This window comes from Cucumis melo, chromosome 3, assembly GCF_025177605.1.
Source record: "Cucumis melo cultivar AY chromosome 3, USDA_Cmelo_AY_1.0, whole genome shotgun sequence".
NCBI classification, from domain to species: domain Eukaryota; kingdom Viridiplantae; phylum Streptophyta; class Magnoliopsida; order Cucurbitales; family Cucurbitaceae; genus Cucumis; species Cucumis melo.
This window is the reverse complement of record NC_066859.1, coordinates 30,295,495-30,306,289: the sequence shown is the minus strand read 5'-3', so window position 1 is coordinate 30,306,289 and position 10,795 is coordinate 30,295,495. Positions and strand designations below refer to the sequence as shown.

Here is a 10,795-nt window from a genome sequence, read left to right as displayed (position 1 = left end):
CAGAGAAAAACCTCATCACAAACTTCATTCCGAAAAGAATAGGTAAAAGAAATCACGATCAAAAAGCGAAGTTCAATCTAAAAACATTATTTATTTATTGAAAATAAATAATTCTGAGATTTACAGAGAATGGCGCCCTCCTCATCAACTAATTCTTTTGATTACAAATGAAAGAATGACAATTTCTGATTTCTGCCTAGAAGTTTTCGCTATGAAATATCCTGTTTCCTTCTTTATCTACACCTCACACCCACACCTCTCATTCACGAACTGATGGATTGCCAAAGAAAAAACAAAAAAACTGTCCCAACTCCTCGCAGTACATATAAATACAAAAAGTGATCTTTATTTTATGCTGTGCCTCCTTTAATCGTCTTGTCATTCTAGACTTGCAAGGAGATTCTTGTTTTAATTGGTTTCAACTTCAATCCCATACTTTCTGGTGACAGAAGCTCGGGAGCTATGCAAGAAGGGCTCAAGGGGCTTCTCGGGCTGACGCTAAAATGAGATGGCCTATACATGCCATATCCCATGAGAAAATACTCCATAGGTATCAACATTGCATCAGGCTGCTCCTCCGTCACCATTGACCCACATGACTGAACCTAAGATGTGAGAATAGCCCCTTTTAATTCATCGTTGTATAAAGTTATTTATGATTTTCATGTATATTTAATCTCCAAAAAGGAAAAAAGAAAGTTCAACATACTTCCACTAGGGCACTGTATCTTCTGTCTAGTTTGATAGTCATGTGGTGAGCCTCTGAATGGAACGGGGACCTGTCCCCAACAAATATCAACGAACGGCACTTTAGTTTCCGTAACCCTTCTGAAATGTCGGGTCTCCTGCATAGAAGAAAAAAAAATGGTTCAGGAGGGCCTTGGACCCCACGTATCTTCTAACTGTTGTAATTTCACATCAGAAGTGTAGAGGAAAAGTACCCCAACAATTGTCAGGCACAAATTCAAAGATTGGAGTTAGATGCATTACCCATTCATTGCTTCAAGAAACCTCCAGACGTTTGAACTTTGCCTCTCGTCAAGTGACTGTAGAAACAGAAAATGAGCATAATGTTTGATCAAACAATGCTCAACTCTTAAAATCTGTCAAGTTTTCCAACTCTGGAATAACTGGCAGTTTAAAGTTGATAAAAGAAAACGATGAAAATGCTGTAGCACTCACTCTTCTGCATGCTTGAACTAAATCGGACTCTGGTACTTGAGAACAACCACGAACTTCCTACAACCAAACAACCAGCAGAGTACAAATATCTAATCAAACTCAGCTGGGGAAGAATAAATCTAGTAAGAGAGTTGGAGTTTGTGCAAGTAAACCTGCAGTCTGTTTGTGTTTAAGTTGGGGAAAAAAAGAGTTTAAAAGTTTACATTTTTAAAAATGCAATTTTCATATCATCAAATTGGTTTTGAAGGGAAAAAAAGTTTCATGGTGATTTTGAAAACGAAGCAATTTTCATTTTTAGACCTACCTTACTGAAATACCGCTTTAGCAACAACTCCTTCACTACACCACACATGCCATAGAAATAAAGCAAATTTGACATCACCTGCATATGGAAAATCTGTTGATAAGATGATTCCAATAAACCTGAAGATGATCGTAGTAGTTCTTTCGTTCAGAAAGACGACCTTATTATACAACCATTCTGTCCAACAGGGCGCTGTGCATATGGGAGAAATCAATATCAAACCATGAACACGATGTCTGTGCTTCATCTGCCACCAACAAGTGCAATCAATATATGAAAAAAGTTTACAAGAGGAACTGAAAGAAAATACAGTGGGGGGTGGGGGGGGGAAGGAAGAGGATAAAGTAATCACGTGCATGGTGAACAAAGAGAAAACTTACTGCAAAGAGAGTGAGGATGTATGCCCCAGCAGTAACACCCATACACATGACAGCACTAAGTCTGGGAGAAAGGGAAAGAAGAAGAGTAAGTCATCAGATCCGTGAAAATTCATTTCGGATAGAGCTCACGTGTAAAACAAATAAAACATCAAAGCATCAGACCAGTGGAATTCTGAACTCAAAAAAGTCTAAGTTATAAAAAATTGAAGATAGCCAAAAGGAATATCGAATTACCCAAAATAGTTAAGAACTTCAGCAATTTGATCTGCTAAGTCATCTGCAGAAAGTACAGGATCATCAGGGCAAATTGCAGCAGCTCCTAACTGCAACTCTTGAACAAGGTCCCATTATGAGAAGAATTCATGTGGAAGTAAAAAAAGACAACATACTTGTTGGAAAGTTCAGTTTCATTGAAGCAAAATAAAAAAAGTTACACTGTAGATTATTTTGCACATAGCATCAATTAAACAGTAACTCACTCGTACAAAGTAATTTATTTTATGTGTGTGTGTGTGTGTGAAAAAAAAATAATGACATTAGTAGAGATATTAGAACATGCCCATTATACAAACCTCATGTCCAGGAGGGCTGATATGATATATGCAAAAGTTGTGAAGCAATAACGAACAAGCTTCTGGACAAAACATTAATCCTTGGAAGCAGAACATATCTGGTAAATAATAAAACATAACACGTTTAAACATTGGTAACAGGAAAAAATTAAAGAAAGAAAAAAAAAATTCAAAGTTATAGCCATAAAATCATTTCTTTTTAAGCCCATATTATAATTTATTAACCTTAGATTTCACTATTTCAGATAGCTATGTCCTCTTTTAATAACTTCTTTTTATCTATTTTCAAAGAATAAGCTTGTCTAATGAAAATAATGGATTTCAAAAGCTACTATTAAAAGATTTAACAATTATGTGGGTGAAAACAAAACAAGTGTTTTTTTTTTTTTTAATTAGCCAAAAAGGAAGATGTTACCAGCAAAAGGACTGTAGATAATAGAGGTAAGAATAACCAATATTCTGGATTCCAAAAATTTCAGCATGTTAAATTTAAAACAAAAACTCCATATAATCAACCTTAAACTCCAAACTGTGCCTAAATTTATTCAAAGACTCCACTTCTGCACTCAAAATCATGTTTTCAATAATAATTTACATGACGCATTCTACATACTCACGATTTAGAGCTAAATCAGGATAAGTGATTAGAGCTGGCTTGTCCAGGTCTCCAACCACGGTGACAGAAACAACACCATAACAGGTTTTCACAAGATACTCCTGCCAAAAAAAAATTGATTGAAGAAATATTAATTTTCATACGTAATCATCTGAACTAGAGAATTGACGCACCTAAAAAAGGCGGCAAGTAGTATAGAACAATATAATGAACTACCATAAAAACGGAATTACAAAAGCTTAAATATAAGGAAATTCGTAGTTGAAGACGCAAACAACAAAATAGATTAAAGAAAGTTTTTCTAGTCAAATTCAAAATGTATTTCTGAACTAGTAAAAATCCCAACATCCATCCACTTTTGGTAGACCGTTGAATTTCGAACGAAAATCAACAGCGATTACCCTTCAAAAACCTAACTAAAATCAACAATGCACATCCAAAAACCTTAATTACCTCCGTCTAAAACGATCATTAATAACACAAATTCATCCAATAAAAAAAAACATAACGAACCCCATGTTTCAATTCAATCCAAATTTCCCAGCATGTTCTCAAAAAGCAAACAAAGAACAGTGTTCAAACACATGAAATCAGACGAATTTACACAATAAACAGGAAATGCAGGTACCTTTCCTCCACAAGAGATCGACTCCATATCCACCGAAACCGAGTCGCTTGAATCCCCCATTTCCCTTCTTTCCTAATTTTCTCACCTCTCTCTCTTCCCCTAAATCCTCCTTCCCTTCTTCGCTACTCAATACACAGAATGCTTCTTCTTCCTTTTATATACCACCAAATCTCTTCAACAATTCCACCACTACATTATTTGGGGAAAATTTTCTCAACTCGTCCCACCGAATCGCCCGAGTCAAGACGAGTCACCGACGCCGCGTTCCCCTTCCATCGCACATTGACAGAAACCTCACGAGCGCCCTGTAACGAACAAACTATAACCCGATACCATGGTTGGATTAACCATGGTTAGGAAGCCGACAGTTCGTCCTAAATTACTTAAATACCCACGATTTCCTTTGACAGCAACGTGCTCCCTTACCACACGAAGGAGGGCGATTTTCGTCTATTCACGTTGATTTTTTAATTAGTAATAAAGAGGGAAATAGTAAGTAGTTAAGCTTTGACTAGGAATAGATGAAAATAAAATAAAATTAATATAAGGGAAGTGTATTTTTATTATGGGACCCAGACTTTGTTTCTGCGTTTATTTAAAGTAACGTAATCATTTATATTATAAAGTATATATATAATGTGTCACGAATTTGGGGGAGAGATTTTCCCCTTTTTTTTTCTTTTTCTTTTTTGAAATATTCCATTTATAATATGGTATTGTATTTTTGTTATTTATTGCATTGCCTAAAAGTAGGGAGTGGATTTAATGAAAATAAATTTAGAGGATCTACTTGTTTTTAAATTACTTTCTGTTTTTGTTAATTTTCTTTAATTAACTTTCTTTTCTTTCTTTTTTCTTTTGTTGAATATTGTGCATAAATACAGTTGAGTTTTTAATGGTATTGTTGCACCATTGAAGTTTTAAAAAGATTTCTTCTTCTTCTTCTTCTTTTTTTTATAGTATAGTTCGTTATTAAATACCATATTTTCTTGCTAAAATAGATTTCTTTAGTTTATTGGATATAAATTATTGCCTTTTTAATAGAACTTTCTAGAAAATTTATTTCTAAAATCAAAAGATGATTTTGTTTACTATAAATGGGAGGGTGATAGATTGTATCTCCCACTTCAGTAAATTATAATAAAAACATAGCTCAACTGATATCAACGCAACCGAACTATTGTAATATTCTCATGTATATGGTGTTGCTTGAGCGAATGTTTTTTATAAATAACAACGATGAAATATTATGAAAATTTGAAGAGAAAAATAGTAACAACAAATTTTCAATTATTTATAGAATTAAGATAATAATCTTTTGTCGATCCTAAAAACTTTTATTACCCCTTATACTGTCTTAAAAGAAATATTGTTGAGATCCTTTTTGGAGATTTGACTTACAATATCAATTTTTTTGTATAAACTAATAAAAAAATATTTATTTTAATTAAGGAATGTGATCAAAAAAATTTATCTTTGGAATAAAATAATACAAGAAGTAAAAAAGTAAAGGTAATATAAACATAACATCACATAATATGTTGAGAGAAGTGGAAGCATATAATATGTTATCATTTTCTTATCCTCTTTTCTCTTTATGCTTTATTTTGTTTTGGAATTTTGGTCCACTAAAGATAAGTGAATGCTTCTTCTTCTTCTTCTTCTTTTTCTTTTGAAATATTGAGAGAAAGGAATTGTTGATCAAATATAATAATAAATAGATAAAAGACAATATTTTGTTTTATACCCACATATATATTTCACTAGGGATTGGAAAATGATGTGATATACAACTTTGGAATATAAAACGTGGAGGAATTTCATTTGTTCGTTCGATAAAGTTCTTTTAAGTTGAAAAGTCCAAACTTCATTGTATTGATTTTTTTTGCATCATATTTGATATTACAGTTGTAATTTTAATGGTTTGTTTTCATAAATTTAATTTTACTATGATGACATGCATCTAAACCACATGTTTCTTGATCGTATTAACGTATCGTTAATCTAAGTGTTTCTGTCTTTTTAAGTAAAAAACAAAAAATCAATCCAGCAAAAATGTTGAATGTAGTATCTTACATTGTTTTAATTTTAGTTATACTCGTTAAATGAACATCATAAGACAATTTTCATTCAAGAGTTGGATTTGTTAAAGCTGGTTAACTTCTTTAAATTGTTTAAATTTTAGTTATTATTTTGTTGAACAATGAATCTGAGACAATATGTAATATACACGTGATTAAATGTTTTTCGAAGTGTAAATATATTATTATATTTATTTATGTTTGAATAAAAGCAAGTAGTGAACTTTGTATTTTTCCATGTACTGGTCCCACGAAATTAAGGGTAGTGAATTGATCGAGCTAGACTTGATTTTTTCTTTCTTCAACGAAATAACTAAGTTTGGAATTTGATGTTCATTAAGCAACAAAAATCGACATAAAAAATTAAGTTTAACATATTCTTAGGAGCGATCGAGTAGATAGATATTAAATCATATTGAAACTGAGTAATGAAATTTTAATGATTAATTATGTTTTATAGTTTTTAATAACAACAATAAACATCTTGAAAATTAATTTATACAAAACATTTTTATATACTGTTGAAAAAAAAAAACAAATGCAGTAAATGGTGATTTTAAAAAACAGCACGCATGTGTCACGTGTTTAGTTATTTAATAGTAAACACATTTTACCAAATGACAAATGATTTTGAAGGTTGGAAAATTAATATTTAACCATAAAGTGTAGTTAGGTGATGTTATTATTCTTTCCTTAAACTAGAAACCATGACCAAAAAAAAGAAAGAAAGAAACTGAGGATGAAGAAAACTATGTTATAAAATAAAAAGCAACATTTGAACTGAAGGTTCTAATATCCTTCCCCCATCAACAACAACCATTAATAGCTCCACTCCAACTCAACACCAAAATCCTTTTCCAATATTATTATTTCTTTTTCTTCTAAAAGATCTTTAGATTTAGTCCTTAATTATTTGTTATTAAACAATATGGTCAATACTAAAATTTTCTCACTGTTACATCAAATGTTCAGGAAAGTTCTAGAATCATAGACATTAAATTTTATTTAAATTTTCCTTTTTTTTTTTTTTTTTCTGTTTTACTTTAGTTTTTGCTAAATTTTGATTCTCTTGTTTATGTTGATTGGTTTTTCCTTTTCAATAATCAAAAAGGTTTTTTTAGAATTGTTTAAATCCATTTTTCTTTCTTAAAATTGTAGGTGACTTTTTAGTTAATATAAAATACGGGAAGATGGATAAAAAAGAAAATAGAAAAATATTTATAAACTATAGCAAAATTTTCAAATATGAATAAATGTAATAAATTTACTATTTTTATAACTTCTCTAAAATATTTATATGATAAGAAAGAGAGAGAGAGAGAGAAATAAATAAGAATAAATGTAATAAATTTACTATTTTTGTCTTCTTCCATCTAGCTTGCTTGTGCATGTAACCTATTTTCTAAGAAATAAAAGAAAAATAATTACATTGGGGACTTTTTGAATGTAGTCGATAGCTATCTGTCTACATTAATTTCAACGTTTACAAGCAAAGCCATAAACAATATTTATTATCGATAAATTTCTACGTGAATAAGCTACCATATATATTAAATATATAGTTTTAATTTGCTATATATTAATGTTACTTGAAATGGAAAACATGTTATGATTATGATTGTTACGTTATTCATTTGTAACTCTCCTCTTTAAATAATGGTCGCAAAATTCATAATAACATTTAATAAGTTGACTATAAATCATACCTAATAAGATGTTCTTCTTCAAGTAATAAAGTAATTAAAACATTGATTAAATTAGAATAACACAATGCATTAAAAATGTTTAAACACACTACAACATGCCCAGATTGTTAATTAATACACATCTTTTATTTTCTGGCAACTTAATTTGTTGAGGAAATTTTTAGTACTATATTTATTTATTGTTAGTCACCTAAGCAATTATTAAAAATCGCATAGGATCTATAATCCATATAATAAATATTTGATGGTATGTATTATAATAGTCATACTATAAACTTTTCCTAATATCTCTTACTCGTTTTTTAGTATAAATCTGAGTTATTTCTTTATTTTTCTACTTATAATTAATAATAATATATTACGATAATTTGTTGTCAGTGACATTTACTTATAGGAAAAAATAAAACCATTTACAAATTATAACGAATTTTATTATATTTTATAAATATGTTTAACATCGTGTAATTTTTGAAAATATCATATTGTTTTATTTGTCTATTTTAAATTATTATTATTATTATTTTTCTCACATATCAATTAAGCTAACGATTATGTTTTGGTAGTGACTATTAATTTAAATGTATCAAACGACTAGTCACTGATTGTGAGTTTAAATTTACTCGAAACTTAGAATTCCAATGGATATGGTTTTTAATTTGGAAATGTAATTAAATCCACCTAAATGGATAAATATCCAAAAGTTCTCTCTCTTTTTTTTCCAACTCATAGGCACCTTACTAGGATGCTATATCGAATTAACATAATACTAAAAAGAAACTATACTAAAATTAAACGTACTTATAAATTTATTTTCCAATATGCTCTCACTCGTGTCATGTGAACTCATTAATATCTAAAAAGCAATTTTTTCTTTAAAAAAAACGATGTCCAACCTAACCAAAAAATCAAAAGTACTTAAGTAAAATCCAAGTCCAATCAAACGATGTAATAACAAAGATAGATTTAAAAGATATTAAAGTGATTACTCTTTTCATTGTCAATTAGTTTTGAATTAGAGTCTCATACTATCAGACATGGTGTTAGAGTCCATAAAACCCAAACGAATATTCGATTCAATAAAAAGAAATTAACGTTAAATTAAAATCGTAAGAGACAACATTTCGAAATACTATGTTAAGAATCTCACATTTTAGAAAACCTCGCGCTACTTATAAGATAGAATCTGATCTATATCTATACCGACAAACAATATAAAACCTCGATGAAATAAGTTCAAATAGATCGATAAATATCTCGTTTTTTTTTTTTTTTTTTTTTTGGGAAAATGAGAGAGTGAGAAAGCAATTAAAGGCATGGGGGGGACAATTAATGACATTAATTGAGAGTAGAGGCATATAAAGTTTTAGAAGGAAAGGGGGAATTGGAAAGAGGAAAAAAGAAATGTAATAATAGCCAATAGCAAGCATGTGATTGGCCTTAACAAAAGCATTGAAAATTGATTGCCCAAAATCAAATAAAATAAATGAAATGAAAAACGAAATAGTTTTCTTTTTAACTCTGATTTGGCGCTCTTTTTGCTGCGGCTATCGCGTTCACATGTGCTTCTTCTTCCTTCCCCCCTCCACCCCCATTATGTTACCACTGCCCTAATTTCAATCCTCCACCGACACCTTTCAAACCCTTTTTCTTTCATTCTTTTCGCTACCTCATTTTTCATACAAAATTATTGTAAACACCCAAATTCTTTAAAATATTTATAATATATAGTTAAATTTTAGATCCAGACCACCGATAGTTAAATGATTTTTGTTATATTTGAAAATGTCATCATTTTATATTTAGTTTTTAGATTTTAAAATATTTCAACTTAGATCTCAAGTTTCAAAACCATACGATTTCATCTTTTAAATTTTGAAATGTTAGTACGTGGGTTCCAAAATTTATTAGTTTGATATTGATTTTCATTTAATACGCTTTTAATATTTAAGGTTGAACGTTATGTTAATTAATTAATTCTTTTGCTAATTCAAAAATTTGTAGTAAATAGTAAGTTTAAAGTACTAGACTAACAACTTTAACCATTAGAGCTAGTATTTAGTAATAAGTGTAGCTTATAAAATTCGAGGGGTCAACTTGAAACAAAAATCATACACAAATGGAAAAAATGTAATATATTGAAATTTATCGATTTGCTTTGAATAAAATATAAAATTTAATGACTAAAAGTGTGAAATTTTTTAGAACGTAGAAACAAAAAAATATTGTTTCTTCCTTAGTTTAAATGAATTAATATTGAGTTTTTTTTAGCAAAAATTAGATTGGAGATTTGAACTTCGAACATTTTGGTTGGTTATCAACATATACAAGTGTCAGTTAAACTTAATTTTTGTCAACGATTCTCTAATATTAAGTTTGAAAAAGCGTTTGAAGCTATGATTTTAAAAACATTACAAAAATAAATCCAAACAGTGCAATTATAAGGTCTACAATAAACCATCCAAAAATGTTTACACTACTTATTTTCGAGTGTTTTTTTCTTCGAGAGACCAAATTCTTTTTATGAAAATTTTTTATAAACAGCAAAAATAGAATTATAGAGGAAAATTGATAAAATTTGTTATACTTTGACTAAAGTTTCATTATTTTGCTATCAAACCCTGTTTTGAGATGCCAATCATTAAATAAGAAAGAGAGAAAAAAAAAAGGTTCTGTGAAGAGGAAAATACGTGCCGACAATTCAATTCACACTCACGTCTCTAGGCTTCAGAGAAAATATTAAATGATGGGCTAATAATAAATAAATTAATAGTAAAAAATATCAATTTCTTTCTCCTGCCATTAAACTATGTAACATTATTAGTCCTATAGTAACACCTCGACGAAAGCTTATAATATTAATTTTGACATCAGGGGAATGTACTTCATAAGGATCTACTTTCTCCGTTCTTGAATGTTAACTTTGTAGCAAAGAAGATTTGTTATCTACACGTTAAGAAACGAGGGTTGATAGTTTAATAAAACTAATTCAATATTTTGGTTGATGATATATAGTTGTGTTGTAGTTTTGTACAAAAACTTCACACTTCATGGTAAAATTGCATGCACTTGATTTTTTTGTACGAAATTTAGATATTAAAACAAATAAATTGTGTCAAAAGAATATAGTCGAACTTTTCGTTGCTCTCCATGACATAAAGTATAGAATTAAATGAAAATAATGATTAGTTTAACGCTAAACCATTAATTGCACTAAAATCCCCGTAAACAAAATTGACTAAATTAAAAAGAGCACTCAAATATTAGGTTAAGTTTAGTAAATTGTGATAATGGTTTGATTTAATACAATAATGAAAAACGTTTGCTAA

The 10,795-nt window shown here is 29.6% G+C and overlaps 1 protein-coding gene across 2 annotated transcripts; it reads right to left on the bottom strand.

Annotated features, from left to right (window-relative positions):
* Positions 1-71: 71 nt before the first annotated feature.
* LOC103487790 (protein NDL2) lies at positions 72-4,022 on the bottom strand. Of its 2 annotated transcripts, none has more exons than XM_008446263.3 (11): positions 3,683-4,022; positions 3,056-3,155; positions 2,439-2,536; positions 2,101-2,189; positions 1,867-1,927; positions 1,647-1,733; positions 1,487-1,564; positions 1,183-1,239; positions 991-1,046; positions 710-845; positions 72-605 (listed from the first exon to the last, which is right to left on the bottom strand). In XM_008446263.3, exons 1-11 carry the CDS (start codon positions 3,740-3,742, stop codon positions 384-386), a joined length of 1,044 nt encoding a protein of 347 aa, XP_008444485.1. In that variant the 5' UTR covers positions 3,743-4,022; the 3' UTR covers positions 72-383. The 2 variants fall into 2 exon arrangements, with proteins under 2 accessions (XP_008444485.1, XP_008444486.1); XM_008446264.3 differs by having other exon boundaries at positions 3,052-3,155; positions 3,683-3,697.
* Between the last annotated feature and the right edge of the window lie 6,773 nt (positions 4,023-10,795).